The sequence below is a fragment of the Oryzias latipes genome, chromosome 19 (assembly GCF_002234675.1).
Source record: "Oryzias latipes chromosome 19, ASM223467v1".
Taxonomy (NCBI): domain Eukaryota; kingdom Metazoa; phylum Chordata; class Actinopteri; order Beloniformes; family Adrianichthyidae; genus Oryzias; species Oryzias latipes.
The window spans coordinates 4506446-4527797 of record NC_019877.2 but is presented as its reverse complement, the minus strand read 5'-3'; the positions used below and the strand labels follow the sequence as shown (position 1 = coordinate 4527797).

Here is a 21352-nt window from a genome sequence, read left to right as displayed (position 1 = left end):
AAAATGTGCCATTTGACCCCCTGTTTAAATAATTTTACTCACATTTTCATGTCTATTGGTGAAGAATAGCCTCATACTTCTTTGCTGTCGTAGCCCTTTCTTGTGATCCATACTGAAAATTGACGTCTGATTGCAGTCTATCTTCATAAGAAAGTGGTATATTCACTTATGAGAGGATTTTCTACACATCTTTACATTTTCCAACCTTTGTCTACATTATTTTTATCTGCTAAAGCTTCAACTTTGTTGTGCTTTTCCATCATTACTGAGACGCCATTGCATTTCAGCATCAGCATTCTCTGCAAGTCCAGTCCATGCTTGGAGTGATGCACAATATCATGGGTTGTGCATGCAGTACAGCTCACATCATCTTCCTCCCTATACATAAAATATAGGACTAGCATTTGTGCTCCGTTATCCTTACACCCTCGTCTACGTCAAGGGTTTGCCAGGAGGCATTTTAGATGCTGTGCATCAACTTCCTCTGTACTCTCCTTCATTTAACTCCAACTCAAAGGCTTTTAGGTTTTCTTACAAACCTACTCAGTTGATGGTGGATTTGTTGAACTGACAGCATTGATTCGTTCATGGTTATAGACAATTGTTGACAAGTCAGATTTCTTCTTGTATATTTGCTCATTCTTCTTCTTCTTCTCAGTCTGTTGCGTTCTCCTCCACCTATTCCTGTCCTGTTTGCACAATTCCAAAAGCATTCAAATGACTTTTCCGTTGAATGTGATGCTCGAGGTACTCCCACTTCCGTTCAGTCCAAATATTTCCTCCGAAAACTCTTGGAGCAATTTTTACAGAGCAGTCCGCTCTTGTTATTCCGTTTTAGCACATTTTGATAGCCAGGCCACCTTAAAAGAACCACATCTTTTTTTTATTTTTGGGATCCTGTGCAGATTTGCTCTGCGTGGAGATAACAGGAGCAGTTTCAGGAGCAACCAATTTCAATAGAGAAATAGTCAGAAATGCATTTCCTACATTTAAGTGGATCTAAGTTTTGAAGAATAATGTATATATTATGATTTATCCTAAAAGTAGATTCAATGTATTTCTGGATAGGTCTAGCAGGCTAGGAAAGTAGCAATGAATGAGAGAAAGCAGATTCTGATTAGTGGGAAAGCAAAGCACGCAGAGCAGACCCCAGACCGCAGGAGGCTCGACGGCCTCCCCACTGAAACCTCAAGGCTTTCTCGTCTGTTTACTCTCCGCTCCTCTTTAGTCATCTGCACAGTCTCCTTGCTCAGATTCAACATAGCCGCTCTGTATTTCTTTTTCCGCCTCATCTGCTTCTTTATCTGAATGACTTACTTCCTGCCCCCCCCCCCTCCCCTTTCTTGTTGAGAGCACTTTTAGCCCGTTTCTCTGATAGCCCGTTACCGTCATCACAACACCCCTCTCGCTTGGCTCCCTTCCCACTTTTCTCCCATGCAGTCTCACCTCTCCACTCTCTTCATATTTCATATTAAGCAATCCTTTCCACGGAGACAGCTGTGTAAACAATAGAGACCAGCCCTCCGTGAAAAATACTGGAAAAGAAAGCCGAGCTGCACGGAGCTCGCTGCACGCCGTCTTCGCTGATGATCTATGGCCCTTTGTCTCTGTGACCCCCTTTGAGCACTAGGAGGATCCTCGCTGCACATTTACTGTTCCTGGTATGTGTGTTAAGCTTACAGTAGTGCGTTTGTGTGTGTTTGCGAGCTTTCTGTTACCATAGCCCCTTGCAAATATTGATTTTAGCTGAATGGCTACGACGGGCCACTCAAAAGCAAACACAGCGTGCCAGTTGTTGCGTCACCAAATTTTCTTTCTTCCTGGAATACAAAATCTATCCCTCTGAATGTCTTCCTAGATGCACTTTTCGCAATTTTCTGTATTTTGGCTGATCATTATTAAGAAGGAGCTTTAGCCTGTATTCCTTTATTCTGTCAGCTCCTTAATTGAACACAGATGCTGCTCAAAGTTGTTGGTTTCCTGCTCTTCCTTCCATACCTGCAATAAGGTCATTTGTTGTCCACTTTAAGGGTCTAGGAGACTAGCACAGCTCAACATTGTGCATGTGCAGGTTTGTCCAGTCTTCGTGCATCTACACAGGTGGGCAGATGGTCCAGTTCTGCGCTGACAGCCTCATTGCATGCAAGCGTGGCACTCTCACCGCGACACATGCACCGCTCCTCCCTAGCTTTATATTTTTCGCAGGTGCGGTGCTTGCTGGCATTTGAGATAATTAAAGGCTGACCTTTCTAAAGTGAGCAGAAATGTCACCAAGCCGGCATCACTGACAAGAGGATTCACCCCACAGGGGCTTCTGGCACAGCGGTAGGGGCTTCCCACCGCATGGTGATGTGCACTTAGCACCCTTTAGCCTCCTTGAGCCAGCCTGACTGATATGGAGAAAGAGCTCCCACCTCGCACTCTGTCATCTGCAGGGTGTCTGCTCTCTGTGGCTCTCATCAGCTGCAGAATCCACTCAAGAGAGAAGCGCTGAGGTGGAAATTTCGTTGGGTCAGACAGTTTGAAAAGGTTTCCTCACATTTTTTCTTTCAAAATGCTGTATTTTAACAGATTAAAAATGTATTGATTAGCAGTTTAGCCCTGTACATCCACTTGACCTTTCTGATTCCTCACTGGCTTGCGCTCGTGTTAATCTTAATAATCCAATAAGTGGCAATATGTACTCCTAATGTTGGTTTATCATCCATCAATAGAGCAACAAAAGGCACTACTATGTTAGAAGGAATCTACAATCGCATAAAAAGTGAGTGGCCTTTCTTCTCAACCATGAGCATGAAAAAAACTTAAATAGCTCTGAAGTATATATGTATATAATAAAATTTGTCAAAAGTTCTTACCCCCCCTTGACAGATTTTCTTTAAGTAAAATAATCTACCAATGTGGTAAGAAAAATGGTCTTATCAAGAATTTTTATTTTAAGAAAAAAATTGTAGTCACAAAGAAATGTTTTCTCAAACTTGTATTGTTTTGTTTTCAAGATTAATTTTCTTTTCTATTCTGTTTTATATTGATGCAAAGCCACTTTTGGCCCTGCCAGAATCAGTTGGTTTCCATTTATTGCATAAGCGTTGCAGCTAATCTCTCCTCCAGAATCTGTTGGAATTGCATTGATCGCGTTAACGGTTGAAGAGTTACAGTTATTCAAAGAACGCCAACACTAGTGCTATAGCAGCATTCGTACCGCCATCAGCAATGCACATTGAAGTGGTCACTTCCAATAAAAGGTCAATGTAAACACACAAAATAAAAATAAAATCTTTCCTTTGTACATAGCTTTGCAAGTTTCAACAGCCATTTTCGGGCTCCACATATAAAATGCGTGGCCACTGAATGCCAAACCAGTGGCCTATAGATAGCATCCACTTTAATTCACGGAAGTGCCAACTGTTTGAAAATTGATTATGGGGGACAAATCAATAGTTGGGGTTTGTGCACGGCCGGAATTATATAAAACCAATTTTAGCGAGAGATTTGCACAAACATCGACATTTTGCTCTGAACCTCTTCCGACTTTAAGTGGTAGAGGCCATGCGCTAGTTTACAGTGGCAAAAGAAGAAGAAGAAGAAGCTCCTCCCAGCTTGTCCAGTATAAAGACCATGGGCTAAACGCACAAGAATGTGCACTTACCTGGTGTGAACGTATCTTTAAAGAGTTAAACATTTTTAAAGACATTGTGGCTTTTCCAATTTTTTACAAATGACTATAATGTCAACCGTCTTCTATCAGCTTTTGTGCTGTTTTTATTTCTCTTATCTAAAGGTGGATTGGTTGGATACAGGACACCCCTCATATCCAAAATTTCGTATTAGCTTGGGGGCAGCTTTGAGACTGTTTGACAGATGTTCACTTGAACACGACCAATTAAATCTTGATAGTCAGGTCAAGCTCTCTGTGACCTCTAAATAAATTTGCCATAACTCAAAAATTAATATATTAATTCTGACAAAATCTCGCACAAACGTCCAAGAAGATAAAGTGAGGAAGTGATGACATTTTATATGTGAAAGGTCAGCTGTCAACTCAGTTGAGATGTTATGTTTTAGAAAAACATTTCTCTCATCCTGTTCTCCATTTAGAAAGAAAACAAAAGCAAAGACAATTCACATGAGGTCTGAAACCTTTTAAAATCTATAAACCAAATAAGCGGCCATTGGATGGTTATTATGTCCTCAACTTTAGTTTGCAAAGATTAAATTAAGCTTTCTCCCTAAAACTAACAAATGGGAAGTACAAAAACCCTGCTTGTCATCACCACATAGTATAAATGCTTAGTCCACGCCTTGTTTAGCACTCTAGCTATACTGGTTATTCTTAAAGCTATCAGTTTGTTTGTTTTAAAATCTGTCTGTATTTCTTTGTTGAATCCACTTTAGAACCAGCCATCGTTCACACTGAGGTACAAGCATCCAAGCAGATAAAAAGGGTGTTTTAGGAGCTGTTTTTGTCTCCATAGAGCTTGATTGGAAGTCTTTACCCTCAAAGTAATGGGAAATGTGTAACAGTTATTGTCAAATATTAGCAGCATAAAAACTGTGGTTAAATGCTGCTGTTTTAGTTTGACATGTGTAGGAGTCTCTCCACGCTCTGGGTTTGATTTTTCCACTGACAGCCTCAGCAGAAAATTAGTCAATTGTGATGTAAAGATCGCAGCAATGACGCAAATTCAATTAATCTCTGGAACTTTGCCCAATTGCTTTTACGCAACTTTGGCCAGTCGCTCTAATTTTGAAATATTTCTGTGCCCAACATTTATGCTTAGCGGCAAAAACATATACGTCATCAGTCTAACCAATTAAAAGTGCTTGACATCCAACAAAACGATAAAGCCGGCTACTAATCCTACACTATTCTACATTTTGGTCTAGGATTCTATAACTTTCTTTCACAACAAAAGCAAATATATGATAGTCTCTTACAAGAGGTTACAAATATTTTTCATTGAAATGGAAGCGACAGTTGTGTTTTCCAATGTGGTGTTGGAAAACACACGTTTTTCTTGTTTAAGCTCTCAAAGTTGAAAACGTTTGTATAAAAAATAAGTCCAGGATTACAGAATGAAATCAAAGATCTGATTATGATCAAAGATTTATGTAGAGGAGACATGGCACAGAGGGCATTGATTGACAAGGTCCCCAGCCAATAGGGATGCAGAACACAATGCAGTGTTAAAAATACCAAATTTCAGTGGGAAAAAAAATCGTCCAGACAGCTAGAGCTGAACCCTAATATGGCGAAGGAACTGTACCGGTCTGTACCAGTATGAGCTAAACACAGAGTTTTGGTACCAATCTTAAAATTGCATTGTAATATTTGAAAATAACTGCTTAAGTTAAATATTATTATTGGAAAATGATCAAACTTGCCACAACTTCAGGCTTTTTATATCTCAACAGCAACAATCAGTTCCTGGAGGGACAGATTTTTTTTCCACTGTAACTGATGATTAGTAACACTTGGAGAATAAAAGTTTTATAGATTTTTATGGTATTCTTCTGATATCATCATCACCATGTTGCATAAATAAAACAACATTTAAGCTGCACCTACAGTATATAAGAAACCTTTTTTTAAGGTACATACCATGAGCTCCTAAATAATGCACATTGCTCAGGACTTGTCCAAGGACCCCCACTTTGCCGTCAACCTCTTTCACCTCACAAAACATGTGGCTCAGACTTTATGCAAAGCCGATGTAATGTACGGTAAATGCAGTGTACTGGAAGACGGTCCCTCAGGGCTAAAGGATGACATGCATGTGTGATTCAGGGCGTAACTTAGGCACACATTAATGAGCACACACTCACAAAAACTCTACATGTGACTGTATTTGTGTATTTGTCCAGGACAGTCCTCCTCTCCACGAGTGCACCATTGCGTACACGTCAGCATAAGCGCATAAGGCTTTCCGTTTTTCTCCCACAGTATCCTCCCTCACTTTTGACGTATGTAATCACCCACGCCGCTGTCCTCATAAAAATTTGAATGCATCGCGCTTGAGCGGTTTCCATTTTGTTTGCAGCTGCCATATGTGTTTGCGTCAGAGTCCACTCAGAATGTTTAAAGGATGACATCCACTCTTGGCTCTTGTATCCAGCAGAGATGCACTTTTGCACTTACCGTAGTTACTTTCTTAGTTATCGTCAATGCGTTTAAAAACAAATGAGAAGTTTCCTCAAAGTGCCTGATAGAAATGGTTTTATGCTGTTATTGTCCTTTGGTATGTGTTGTCTGTCTTTAAATGAAATGCAGTTAAAGCAGCAGTGCTCCCTCTGAGCTATCGTACCATGCTTAAGATTACGGTCACATATCCCAAAATGCCACGACGCAATGATCGGCAGGTGGCCGCGCGATGGCATTTGTTATCGCATTTTTACTCACCACGCCAAGGTTTTAAGAAAAAGTTTCAAAAGTATGACATTCTTTTGACATTTGGAGGTCGCGGGGTAGAAGTCTAGTGACATTGACTGACAGGAGGGTCTCCAAGGTCTACAAAATCAGACAAACAAATACACAGCATTAGTTCCAGCCATATGGATAATATGATGTTCTAGAGTAGCGGTCCCTAACCCCCGGGCTGCGGACCAGTACCGGTCCGTGGGTCATTTTTTACCAGGCTGCACAGAAAGAATAAATAAATAACTTACATTACTTCTGTTGTATTTATTTCGGAGTCTGAAAGATGTTTTATTTTGAAAAATTGCCAGATTCTCTGTTCCATCCGTCTATGTGACTCTTGACACAGGCCAAGGCGCTCATCTCGGTCACGTGATAAGTTACCGCTAAAATAAAACCCAGGAACTAGCAAAGTCTTTGCAAAGTTGCTTTCCCAAGAAAAAAACGTCCAGCCAGGAGACAGAAGAGGAGCCTTTGACTTCCAAAAAAAGAAAGCTACATTTAATAGACAATACTTCTTTTTTGCACCATGAGTGTGGGAAGGGGAGAGGATGAGGACACCTGTGCGATGTACAATGTCATGCCTGCCAAAATAAAAGCTCAGAGTTTGTCTTATCATGTCTCTGTTCCTCCTTCACCGTAGCGCTGCTGCAACAAACGTTCACCACATCTCATTGACCGGTCCGTGAAAACTTCTAATGACGTCATACTGGTCCGCGGCGTAAAAAAAGGTTGGGGACCACTGTTCTAGAGGATCTGTGTGTGTACAGTAATATCCTTTGACGCTCTGATTTGAAGAATCCCACCGCTGACAACGACTGGAATGTTTTGCTTTCGGTCGTTGACCTCTTTAAACTTTGTTTTTGTGCGCCCTTACGGTTCACTTACGCACATCTGCGCATTTAAGCGCACACCAGAGTGTCTCTGTATGTCATGCGTTGCATCGGCAGTCCCCCGTGGCTGTATTTTGCGTGTTGTACGCCCGTCCGACCTGACCTCGCGCTGCCATTTACTGCCTTCTCTGGTTATTAATTCAGTGTTTGCTGTCACAACCAATCACAGTCTTTCATGTCCCACAACCCTTAACCTTTCCTTCCTTCTGCCTGTTGCACGCCGAAGAGAGTTAAGGAGCAAGTGACCCAGATTGTTTGTTTATTTTCTCTGTCTGCTGAAAGCGATCGCATGCATCCCCTGAGGTGCTGCCCTCTATGCATCACCTTGCTTCTGAATCTCCGAGTATGTCGAGGAGAAGTTGACAGAAGCTAAGAAACCTTTGTAAATCTTAAAAAAGATTTGCATTAATGAGATGATTCAAGGCCTCGAGGACTCGGTGCATGTCTAAACTACTGAATCACACTTTCATCTACGACCCATGTTTCCTACAAATGTAGCTGAATGTAAATACGCCACGTGTGGATGATGATGGCATGCATATCGACGGCTCAGATCCTGTTTGTAGTGTTTGCATTTTCACATGCATTCGTCTGGATGATTGGGAGCAGCACCTGACTGCATGGCATTGTGCATTCAGCTACTCCCTGTTTGTACTCTTCCCCTCAATGAACCCTCTGTGTCAGCCGTTGCATATGATTAACAAACGTGCAACGGGAGGCACCTGCCTCTGAGATTTAAGAGCTCCGTGTTTACACACTGTGTAGCTGACCGTTGTTCGTCGTTTTGGAGGTTTGCAGTTCCCTGGGGTTAGATCGGAGCACACAGCTGATTTTGAGAAAGGTGATGGGATGAACTTTGATGGAAGATTTGGGTATTATGTGTGCAGTTCTCCAGCGTGCCTTGACTCTTAAAATTGTGTCTGTATGACCTGATGCTTATTGAAGACCCACTCCAATCCTCTTTTGAGCTATTTTCCAAGCATTCTCAGTGGTCTTTTAATTATGATTATACCGTTTTATTTTTAGCTTACATCAAAAATCTTGCAGACGTTCATTAAAAATTTGCCTCTGAACTGTTGATGTGGAAGTAAGTCTCCACTCATTTCCCATGATCCCTTTGCTTACAATGTCTCCCGTTAGCTTGCAGGACCTTACAACCCCAAGCTAACATTATCATTATAACAAAAATGGCGAACAATATTGTAGCTAACCAAGCTGCACAGTTTGGAGCCAGATACCAGCTCAGACCAGGAAAACAAAGACGTTCAATAGATCTATTTTTTACGTAGCAAGTACGATCTTTGTGAAAAGGCACTTTTTTCGTCTGATCCGGATTCACAACAATTTGAATTCTCAAACGTACTCAGAAATGCAGTATCAGGCTTAATTTTCATTACATATGTCCTCTATCATCAGAGAAATGCCACAAAGATGCTAAAAACACCAAAAACCTCATTTTCATCGGAGTTGGTCTTTAAAGAGCTAAACAATCAATTTGGTCATATGACCAGTTGAGGAGGTGAACTCAGGCAATATTTAACCAATTTGGTCACCACCATGTTGGCGAGATCAATCATCACTGAACCATTTCCCAAAATGGACAAACAAGCCCCGCCCATTTTTCTAACCATTGTTTTAGAACAGAAAAAAGTTGACCTATCAGCCAATTGACCTAATCCCTCTTTGTATCCAGATTTTAAGGTAACAAATTAAATGAAATAAGGTCTATTAAAATGTGTCTCCAACTGAAGCTGAAATAAATGTCAAATCTAACCTTCAACTAGTTGAACTTGTTGAGGTTACAGATAAAAGAAGTGTGTTTTAGAAGTGTAAATAATAAAATTAATTTTTTTGTCTACTGACTGTCTTTGTATACTTGAAGTGCGTCTGTACAAAGCAAACAAGCTTGTATTTTCCAGTTACTTTTACAGTGAGTTAAATAATTCATCCATGAAAGCACATTCAAGGTGACAAAAGCTTTTAATTTTAAAAAAAGAAGTCTGCAGTTTAAAGAGACTCTTTTTAACCAAACCCAAAAGCTTTGATGTTTTTTAGTTAAACGTCGGATTTTCTGCAGACAACTTGTATTTTTATATAAACTTCAAAAACTGAATCTTAAGAAAGTAAAAAAGAACCTTGCTTTAAGAAAAATTGCCTTATTTTTAGTCTTGCAAAAATCTTATCAAGAAAATTTTTCAATAGAAAAATAATCTTAGTTTGAGAAAATATGTCGGAATTTTAATACTTATTTTTATGGGGGATTTTTTACGACATGGTTAGTTTCCAGAATTAAAATCAGAAGTTGTGCGTGTGCGTGTCCTTGGATCTTACTAATCTTCAGCTGTGCGTGAACAGTATTTACAAAGCTGGCAGCTCTGCAGCCATGTTGCTTATCCCTGTGCATTTAATGTGACATCAGTAAAAGGTATTAGACATAAATGCACCTCAGCAGAAGCAAAACACAGCACACCTATTTGAAGGCTAAGGGAAAATATTTCATCCTCCGGTGGACTTCATTTACCTCTTTTGTTTTTGGGCTGTGGAAAAGCAGAAGGAAAACTGCTCAAACTGAATGCTATTTCCCCATAGAGATATGATAAATGTCATTCAGAATAGTCTGTAATAAGCTCACAGATGGTGGTGAAGGAAGTTGTATGTCAGTCCTGTAGTTTCTGAGAGTCCATGGAAGTTGCAGTTCCACATTTAGACCTTCTCCTGGGCATCGCCTGGAAAAAATGTTTGTACTTAAATCACTCCAGCGTCTCTTTTTTTTAATACTTCTCTTTGCACTGTTTCTCAGATACAGTGGAGGTCTTTTAAGATTAGTGATGTAACTTGTTTGTTTTTAAACAAATTTAATTTACACTTGATTATCTTGCAAGGAATCTGGAAAACATCACCTGCGCTGTTCAGTATCCAGGTATTTATCTCTGATAAACATGTCCTGGATCAATTTTAGGTTAGTGAATCCAATCGTGCAAAATGAATCAGAATCGACTATGAATCTTATGAGCAACCACAAATTATGATATAAATTGAACCGTTGTTAAGATGAATCTAAGGTGATATTTAATAATGGTAATGCCTCTGGAATCAGACCTAAAGCTGGCTGGGTAGTGAGGAAAGTTGCATAACCACCAGCTTCACGTTCAAAATATAGAATTTTATTGTTGATGCATTCCATGAATCTAAACTCAGGCACTATTGTACCTCCCAGCTCTCTCTGCTGCACTCAGGTGCTCTGCATCATACAAGTGGAAACAAGTACGAAACATGTATGACTCGACCCGGTCTGCTCTACAGGAGTTCATCCGTTCTGTCATTTATGTCCGAGTGCCACATTCCGAAAAGCACATTCCTCCAGCGAGGTCTGGGCATGACTTTTAGTGCCTTTTAGTTTTTTTACCGCTGTGCATTACAAGTCCTCATAAAAAAAATTAAAAAAAAGGTCATTACTTTGTAGTGGAATAAAAGAAAACGTTGTCCTGTGTTATGACAAGCTGTTTTTGAAGAAATGCTGTTTCTCATGCTATATTATGCGATGCTAATGTGGTGTTTTATGGTAATTGCTTTCCTCTGGTGTATAGCTGTCAGTGTGCTGATGTGGGGTCGCACTTTCTGCTGTGATTACAGGTCTCTCTGTTCCTGTCTTACCCTTAATTTGTAAGAGAGCTCTGCAGCAGGAGTCTCTGGTGGTTCCAGGAATGGCACCTTGGGTCTCACCCCTCTGCCGACTGCAAGCGCTGTAATTAGCAGAGTTTTCCTTTGTGTTGCTCTCTTCATTTTATGTTTTGGCTCGCCTCCCTCTGTATTTGTAGAGTGTCACCGTTAATGAGCATGCGGAGCTGTGAGAAGACATCACACACACCCACTGCTCTCCTTGCAATTTTAACACTCCATTAGATAATTAAGGGGGATGGGGTGTTTTGGTAACATTTCAGATGAGACATTATCATTAATTAGTAGGAAAAAGAAAAGGAATGCCTTTTGCTCAAGCACTTATGTGGGCTACTAAAGGGAAGTGATCTCTTTAGCTTGTCACTGAAGTAGTAAGTGATCTTCTTCTCTTTCTGTCTGTGTTTTTTTTTTCTTTCTTCTTAGGCTTTGCAACCACAAAGAGGAGGCCCGTCGAAGGAGAACAACTCTCTTGGCATCATGTGATCTGTACATTCCCCTGGATTGCTCTGCAACAGAGGAGGGAATCTGCTCTCCGGTGGAAACATCCAAAACACTAACACCCCCCTATCACTACCGAGTCGCCCCTTCATGACTCAACTTGCCTTTTTCTCCCCCTTCATCTTCAAGATAAGAAATGGCTGTGCTAGTTCCCTGTCCCTCCAACGCCTCTTGTAAATAAAGTCTTTTTGACTGTTTAACAATAGCAGAGAAAGGAGGGATAAAAGACCCTGCCGTCTCCTTTGATACTTCTACTCTTTCTTTTTGTCCTTGGTAACTGAAGCCTTTAGTACACACACTGACTCAACCAGATTTTTTTGTTTGTTTTTTCTTCTATTCAGAACGTTTTTAAAACCTCAAGGAGATTTGTATTTTTTTTTTTCCTCTTGGAGTCTTTTGGAATATCTGCCCGTCTATGGGGGATTAAGTCTCTCCAGGATTCTACCAGAACTTTTTTCTTCAAATTCTGTTTCCGTCTGGAGCTGGACTGAGCCATAATGGCTGGAAAGGGCAACCCGGTGCCGGGCGGCCACCTAAACGGCTTCCCCGTGCCCACCTACTCCTACTTTTTTCCCCACATGCTGGGCAGCTTGTCGCCTCCAGCGCTGCCCGGTCTGCCCCTCAGCGGATACAGCACCCCCTCCCCAGCTAGTAAGTAAACTTCTTTGACCCGCACTCTGCCGCATTGCTTTTCTGCTGCTTAGTTTATGATTGACAAGATATGGGGGGGAAGATTTACTTTCCTTTTTGCGTGTGTCCTGGATTACCTGAGCGGCACGCCGATTCCTGCACAGCTCTCATGAATGTGTACATATGTGTATTCCCCCAAGTCTGCTGGTGAAAGATTTCAGATTACTCCTGTTTGAAAACCGCGTGTTGTCGGTAAACACAGAGACGGCCACACAACCGCTTCGCCCCCAGCGCTGTCCTTAATTTACCAACCCAACACATCAGAGCAGAGACACACAGGGAAACATCAGCAGGGATCACAAGGAAATGAGGCAGAACGCTCAAAAAGTGCATTGTTTATTTGCGGAACACACCTTTGGCTGGCGTTCAGGGATGTCTCTGCCAACGGTCACGACACATTCCCCTCAAACAATGCCTCTATGTTTAATCAAAACTCAGGTGTTGAACTGCGTGTCCCTGCGAGTGTGCAGACACGCTCCGTTCCACTTCACAACTGTCTCTGAAGGTTCACGTCGTCTGCAATCGGGACTCTAGTGCTCTTGGCTTCTCACTTTGTTCTCTTGGATTATTGTGAAATACATCCTAATTTCCTCTGTTGGGTTGGCCATTACCTTGTATTTCCCATTTTATTTCCCATTTTTTCAGATTAGATGACAGTTGAGGAAAGAAACTTGCAGTTGAGGGTTATTGATCCCTCTACCTCTGCTGTCAGGCAGGTCTTGATAAATCAGAAAAGTATCACAGTTTTCTTTACTAAGGTGCACTTAGAAATGGCGTAAATGGTATATAGTTATATCCCTCTTTACTACCTTCCATTTAAGGGCCAAAACGCTTTGCTGTCACAGTTCCATTCACACATGCACGCAGTGTTCTGCTGCCGAACACTAGTGCCAACCTATAACCACCAGAAGTAATACTGTGGGGTTCAGCGTTTTGCCCATGGACACTTTAAAACATGGGAGAGCAGGTTGGGAACCAAACTTACCATCTTCCACCTTTATATATAGAGTATTTCTGGTTGAGCTTACAGATGTTGAAGCGATTTTGAGAGTTGAACGGCACAAAACATCAGTATGTTTGTTACGAGTTGCAAACAAGATTGGGTGTTGTTATGAATACCCCAACGCCACTAACGTGTATCAATGTCGGACAGTGTTTTTTTTTAATGTGTTACCAACAAGGTAAAGAGTAAGCGTAGTCGCATTATCATTTGTTATAGCGGTATCAGTTTGTTTGAATTCAATGTACACACTGGGCATGTGATGCACATTCAAGAACACACTGAACCCGGGGTCTTGAACGTGCTTTTAGCATATGGTGTTCACATGGGACTGTCGCTTCCTGATACCAGTCCATGTACTCAAAATTGGAAGAGGCTTGACACGGAATGTTGAAGTGGTGCAAATCTTGTGAATCTTTCTCCAGGCGTCTTATTTCACAGCTCCATTCCGATATATGAAAGACTTGGAGTCATATAGTTCCAGTCGGGCACAAACCGCCATTATTAATTTCTCCCCCATGATCTTTTTTCAAACGGTTGGCACTTCCATAAATTTAAAGGGACCCCATCCATATGTCACTACCAAATCTGAGTCCCTGATTGGGAAAAGTTGAACTGGTTCAACTTTCAATACGTGTTCAATGGCCACGTGTTTTGTACGTAGAACCCCAAAACTTGCATAGCAATGCGTGAATGCGAGAGTTTTGATCGCGGATGCCAGAAATGCACATATGTGTTCAATTAGATAGACTTTTCAATGAAAGTGGTCGCTTGCATGCTTGATTTGCTGATGGTGGTGTGAACAAAGCATTACAGGTATTGTTATTACGCTAGCGTGTAGCGTATCACAAAATATGTTCAAGAGTTACTGTGAACGCAGTTAATAGTGTGACTGACCGACAGACTTTTCTCTGACTTTAGTCTCGTTTAATGCGTCTTGTATATGTCATAAGTTTGAAAATAGATGATAATTGGTGGTTATTATGCGGTGCGTATATAGCGCAAAAAATATGGCACTGAATAGAAATAATGATGTTTTTTTAGCTAATTATTTAATATAATGTAAAAAGTTTGTTGGCATGTGCCCAATTTATTTTGATTGTTTTATTGTTGGATTGGTAATTAAAATAAATAGGTTATACATTTTCTAAATATAAAAAAAACCTTCAGCTTTTGTTCGAAAATGACACAGAATTTAGAGGAATTAAGGAGAAATCATCCGACAGCCACAGAGATGTCATGCCAGCCAGTCTTAAAAAACAAAAAAAAAGGGAAAGAAACTTGTATTTTAGACCACAGACTGTATGACAAAGGCAAAAACACAAATTTCATGTCATAAAAGGAGAAGAGCTCTTGTGCAAACAGCTGTTGCAACACAGTCAGTGGATATTTAACCTCTCTAGTGAGTTTACTCAAACATCAGCGTTGCATTGTGTCAGTACTTCTCCAGGCCCCGTCTTACACGCTTGCCTTACATGTGTTTCTGTGCAGAGTTTGAATGCATCTGCATGCAAAACACCAACTTTTCACTGCTGGTTTTTGCCTTAAACAAATACTTTTATAGATCAAAATGTTAGTTTTTCTTTTCCCACTAACACAAATTTCTCAATTACAACCTAAGTTCCTTCAATTATAGCCTGTTGATTACTTACAATCTTCAGACTATTAAAATACAGTCATGTCAATCTGGCTTTATTGAAATAGCATAAATTATTTAATTATTTGCACAGAAAAAATTAAATATTAACCATTGTAATTATTTATATATTTGCTCGATTTAATGTTTCATTATATATTGATTTATAAACAACTTCTATCACCTAGTTGATGTTTTTTTTTTTAAAAGATGCACAAGAATAAAAAATAATGGTAATCCAGATTATTTGTAATTATCCTCAGTGGCCTTTGTTGTAGGATTATTGTACAGACTTGGTTCTAATGGTTGGAGAAAGTTTAAAACCTTCACGTCTTTTGATTAGGTTATGACACTGGAGTGATCCAAACCTTCTGGAAATGTCTCACAGTCACAGCAGTTGCTCATTTGGGGCCAGTATTGCATAAAACCCGACTCTGACGAGCAAGAAATCAAGTAAGAAGAAAGCCGGCCAATTCTGCTGGTTCCCTTTTAGTCTCCTATGTTTGTTGTTGTGAAGCATCTCTGCTTCCACACTGCAATATATTTTACTATCAGGACATTTAGGACCTTTGAACTCTATTTTAGAAAACCTACTGGTGTGAACCAACAAGCACATTGTGAAACCATCAGATTGTAACATTTCTTTCATGTTTTTTTAATTGTAATATTTGCTTACATTAAAAATTTGCTGTTAATGTTTTCATTAGAAAATACTGAACAAAAAAATTCATATTTTTTCAGTTCCGTGCGGCTGAAGCTGAGAAAACGGAGTGACGGTTAGGTTGTTTTGCACAAAAAGTGCAATGACAAACACACACTTGTAGAAGTCCTAAAAAGCTGAGCTACTTTTTTTCAAAATTACTTGTACTAAGCCTCAAAAAGTTGATTGCTGCATAATGTAGTAAAATGATACTAATTTTGAGCATTTTAACAAAAAGTTATGGAGATTTTTTCCTCTCTCTCTGTGTGGGGTGGGTGGTGCCGGGCCTGGGGTGTCGGCGCCTCCGGGGGTGGGCCCCTGGGCTGGGTGGCCCTGGCCCCTTTGCTGGGGGTGGGCTGGGGGACGGCTGTTTGACCACCGGGGGACAGTCTACCAGCTGTCCCCAACTTACCCCCTTCCTTATATAACCTCATATTAGGGTGAGGGGGTGGGGGGTTTAGCCTGCGATGCGCCTTGGGGGGGGGCTACTTGGGAGTGGCCCCCCTCCTATGGTTGCCGTATGGAGTGGGCCCCCCCTCTTTCGGTTTTATTTGCACCTTAGACATGTAGGGTCCTTGGTAGGGGGGGTGCTTGGACATCACTGCAAGCAAGCAGCAGATGTCCTCCTGGCACCCTACCCGCCAATTTTAACCGCACCTTAGACACTTAGGGCCCCTTGGTGTGGAGGGTGAGGGGACATCACTGTGAGTAATCAGGAGATGTCCCCTTAGTGCCCTACTCGCCAATTTTAACTGCACCCCCCTTAGTACACACACCCCTCCCCCTTCAATATATACATTCAAACATAAACACACACACATGCACACAAACACCCTCTCAAACACCCATACACGCACACACATTTTACAAGGAAGGTGGGACCTGGGTCCATCTGTCCCCTACCCCGTCCCTGGTGGGGGGTGCGGGCCCCTTGGCGATGGCGGCCGTGTCCCTTGGGTGCCGGCTCCCTGGGCCCGGCGGTGCTCTCTCCGCGCGGTGGGGGGGTTCATATTACACCTGAGCCGGGGGTGTTCGTGTCCCTGGGGGGTGGGTCCTGGTCCTTGCCCCTGGGCGCTGGGCCCCGCCAAACTTCCAACATGGCCGAGCCTGGTCGGGCCATATTTATAACATCCCTTATGGGCCGCCCTTTTTTCCCCGGGGTTCCCCCCTCCTGGGCGGGGGCGGCGGGCCCCTGCCTTGCTCCTACCTGGACCAACCGTGGGCCGGGTGGGTGGCTGCCTGGAGTGCGGAGCGGGTCTCCCTTGGGGGGTCCTGGCTCGTACCTGGGGTCGGGGCGGGGGGATGCCCGGAACTCCTGGGTGGTGGTGGGGTGCTCGTCTGGGGCTGTGGGCGTCCCTCTCCGGTGGGGCCCTGCGTTGGGCTCTTCCGGCGCGGCGGGGGGCTGCTTTCCTGGCTGGGCTGGGGCGGCGCTCTCTTTCCCTCTGCGCCTCCCTGCTCTCTGGCTCTGGGGGCCTCGCGGCGGTCCTGCTGGCCCTGGCCTGGGTGGCGGTCTTGGTCGCCCGGGGGGCGGTTGTTCCCTGCCTGTTCCCGTGTGGCGCTGGGGGAATTCCGGCTGCCGCTGCTGCTGCGGCGGGGGTATGGGTGTGGGGGTGGCTGGGCGCTCCTCCTCCTTCTTTTCACATTCCACCATCCATTTTAGAAGAACATAAACACTCACCTGAGCACAGGTGTTAGCTCACCTTTGCACTAATAGTTTGCATGATTGAATGAATGAAAGATTTCACACTAGTTGGTTTAAAGGCATAGGTATGCGTTCGTGAACACTATCTGTTTTGTGTGCATGTTGACATGTGGACATTTCTGCGGCTAGCAGGTGTGTTGATAATATTTGAGTGTGTGTGAACAGGCCCCGCCCTTTTTGTACTACATTTGAACCGTACCGTAACGATAAACAACCAGTAAACCTGTCTGCTCTATGCTGCTTCATGGTCTTACCCCCCTTCCCCTCCTATTATCACCCTCCTACCCCCCCCTCTCTCTAACGTCCCTCTCTCTTGTTCCCCTCTTTCCTTTTCCGTCCGGTCCAACACCAAAGATTTTCAAACATGATTGAAATTAATAAAGTTTGGCCTCAATTACAAAAGGGGTTTATTCAGACATACCTTTGGTTTGTCTGAAGATGAATAACCCCTCTTGTTAGAATAAAATATGTCCAACACAAGAGGCCCTCAGCTCTCATCTGTTTGCCTAGCTGTTGGACAGGACAAGTAAAAAAAAAAAAAAAAAAAAAAAAAAAAAAAAAAAAAAAAAAAAAAAAAAGTTATGGAGATTTTTAGGCCTTCTGTCAACCCTGATTGGTATATTTGTGAGAGGTGAGGTGAGAAAGTTTTACTCTATTTTTCTATTATTTATTCTGTTATTTTCTACGGGCTGTACCTGCAGAGAACAAGTTTCCAAACGGGAATACACATGTTTTGCATTAACCACTGAAATGCTGAAAAAGGATCCCAGATTTCAGTTTCATTGTCCAAATCTCCAAACAGGAGTGCTATTAGGAGTACCATGAACCGAAAGGAGGGCAGATGGAGGCGCAGACGCGGTTTGTGTGTGTGTGTGTGTGTGCATGAGTGTGAACAGGCCCAGCAGACTGTGGCTGCAGTCTCACGGGTTCAGAGGGGGTCACTGTATTGACTTTCTATCTGCTGGAGTTTGCATTGGCAGTCGGTGTACAGAGGAAGTGAAGAGCAGTTGGTATCCAACCCAATCACTCCCACTTCCCCAATACGAAATGCCCCACGGTCGCTCACAGCGACTGAAACTCCGATCAGATTCCTCTTTTTACAACGCAAAATGGTTCGACTTCTTGCTTCCTTAAAGCGGTTTACGATGTTCCTGTGATTGTTTCATTCACTCTGAATTTCGCTTTATTTGAATGCCACCAATCCACAATAAATGGGATGTCAGGGTGGGGTAGAGAGGCAGAAATCTAAATGATGCTCAGAATTTTGTGATCTGAATAGAATTTGATCTAACATTTGAACAGATCGTGGTTTTTGATGGCAGAACATGACTGAAAATGTGCGGACGCATATCCTAACAAGCAGACAAGCACTTCAGACTGAGCGAAAGCTGGTGGTTTTGCAAAGCCGTGTGTATTTCCATGCGTCCGTGTGTGTTTGCTACATGGGACGGCCAGATTTCTTCCCTTTTGCCTGGATAAACATTTCCTTTTGGTAAACATTGGGGAGCCAGGGACACCACTGATTCCTTACATGCACGAGTGCACACTCACACTTGTGCTCAACGTAAACACAATGTTCGCCCTTCACGCCATCTCACTTTGCCCGACTCCCCCTTCCTCCTAGCATGCAGATAACTGCAGGCATGATGCACACACGCTCCCACACATGCTCCCATAAAACCCCGGCCTCCATCCCTCTTTTGTCTGCAGAAAAATGGCGTCACTCTTTCGTTTTCTCCTTCCTATCCGCTTTCTGTCAGGCGATCATTCTTTCTCTGTTGCTATTGCCTTTTTCCTCACAGATATACACAAACACTCAGAGCTATGTTTGGTTCTTCAATGGGGAGGGATTTGCAAAATGTCAGATTGGAAGCAAAAAAAAAGCCAAGCACTGTCCTTGATGGATTTCAAATGTTGTAGAGCCTGCAGTGTAGGCTTAATGCACATGGTCTTCTTGTGATTGCTGGCTTTCATAACCCCATTTCACAGAATACTTTTCTTGTTCCTCTTTGTAATCTTAAATATACTTCATCAGACTTTATTTATTGTTTTTCCATTGCTTCATTGCGGTTTTGTTGCCTGATGGCTTTGCCTTCGTCTCATGCACCTGGACGGGCAGGTTGACAGTTATGACCTAAGAGTGTCGTTGAAAGGTGAAATTTAAAAACAAAATTCACTCAACTGTGATTAATGTGGAGTATTCCCAATTAATTAGTTAATAATTAATTTGGGTTTTTTTTCAAAATGATAAGTTTATTCAAAGGAATAATTTGACTTAATCTGGATAGGATAGGTTGATGCTTGTATCCTAGAGAAAATTTTTGCAGCAATGGATTTAAAAAAATATTCTGATGTTGAGAACAGAAATTAAAGTAAAATAAAATGGTTTCCTCTGCCCTTGTGTGTTTCTTGTTGTGTAAATTATAATGTTATTGCTGCTTCCATTGTCGTTTTACTAATATAACTAAAATATAACTAATAAAAATGTTGAATAAATGAATGATAAAATTAAATGAATTTCCCCATTGTGAGATTAATAAAGTCATCTAACTAAAAAATAAAAATATGAGCATATACGGCTCAATTGGACTAACTGGGAGAATTATTACAACTTTTCTATAGAACGTTCTTGATTACAACTCAACTACCAAGAAGAAACAGAAAAAAAATGGTCGATTTATTCTTGTTTATGTGCTAAAACGTCCAAATGAAGAAGATGGTATGAAGGTGATCAGTCGCTCTGACAGCGGCCTTCGGCTTCTCTGCATTGTTGGTTCCGGTGTCTCACATTCTTCCATTCTTCATAGATTTCTTGTGGTGTTTAGGTCAGATGTGTTTGCTGGCCAATTTATCACAAACATGAAGAAGATTTCATTTTGGCAGTGCGAGCAGCTCCCACATCCCGCTGGGCAAATGAAGACCACAAAATCTGGGCAACACTTTGATTATCTTTGTTTTTGGTTCAGGAGTGGCTTCACAGTGGAAACACACACCTGGACAGATCTCACACAACCCACCTTTGAATCCACTTGGAGTTTCCTGAGTGGTTAACTCGGCTGTTTATGTAATTGCTGTCTTGATACAGAACTCTGTTCTCTGTTCAGAACAATGAATTTATTCCATTTGTTTTGGGTTCTAATGAATCAGGGTTTTTAGGGTTCAATACATTTTGATTCTTTCCTGAGTATCAGAATAGTTATTCCCTTTAAGCTCTAAATCTCTCGTATAATTAAGGCAAAACATTTAAATTGGACTCACTCTTTACAAATGGTTTCATAAATAATTCACTCAAGGCTGGGATATTTGGGATCTCTCCATAATATACACTACTCTTTCATTAGAAGATGGAAAAAAATGACTAAATTAGAAATTTAGGAGGGAAGCCTTGGCATAAATTGTTAATGTTGAGTGAAGAATTCTCAAAGCTTAAACTGTCGTTTCTTATTATATCGGAATTTCCTTCCAGATGTTTGGATCTGAGCATGCATTTTAGCCCCACAGCCAGGAACGCACAATCATCTTTTGATCTATTTTTAAAGTGTTTCCAGTTGTCTTTTAGTTGTGATCTTGCTGTTTTTAGCCAAACATTTTTGGGGAAAAAACTTGTTTTCTAGGACATAGTTTCTGCAGAGCGACAATAATCCATCAGAGAAACTTCACCTACTGTTGCTGACCCGTTGCAGACCGGAGCAGGGACCCATCCACTGCATTTTCCTGCATCACAGATAAGCTCTTTTTCAAACAAGAATTTGAATAAAGAAATACTCAAAATGCAATCTTGACCTTAATTTTAAGTTTAAGTTTTTAAGTCCTCCATCATCCGAAAAGTGCCACAAGAACATGTTAAAAACCCCATTTTTGTTGCAGTGTTTGACCAAAGCAGATCAGTTAAAGAATATTAATACTACAGTCATAGCTGGCGGCCTTCAGGGTTATTTGAATCACTGTGGATTGACCTCCTGCACGGCCCAGTAGCCACAACTTTCCGTATTTTCTCTTAAATCCCTGATTGCGCGCTTGAAAGAGGACTGATCAGGTAATAATAGCGTAACTTTTCATTATTTTTGTCATCAAGCCCAATGCTGTCTGTCAGCGGGTCCAACACTTGGTGGATGGTATGAGGGATCATAATGAATGAAG

At 41.8% G+C, this 21352-nt stretch overlaps 1 protein-coding gene across 1 annotated transcript in view; it reads left to right on the top strand.

Annotated features, from left to right (window-relative positions):
- Positions 1-21352, top strand: part of LOC100049282 (retinoic acid receptor alpha) — a 177805-nt gene that overhangs the window by 68401 nt on the left and 88052 nt on the right. The window contains exon 3 of the mRNA XM_011487934.3: positions 11410-12135. Within this exon, the coding sequence (XP_011486236.1) occupies positions 11982-12135 (154 nt within the window). The 5' untranslated portion in view covers positions 11410-11981. The remainder of the gene's footprint in view (positions 1-11409; positions 12136-21352) is intronic.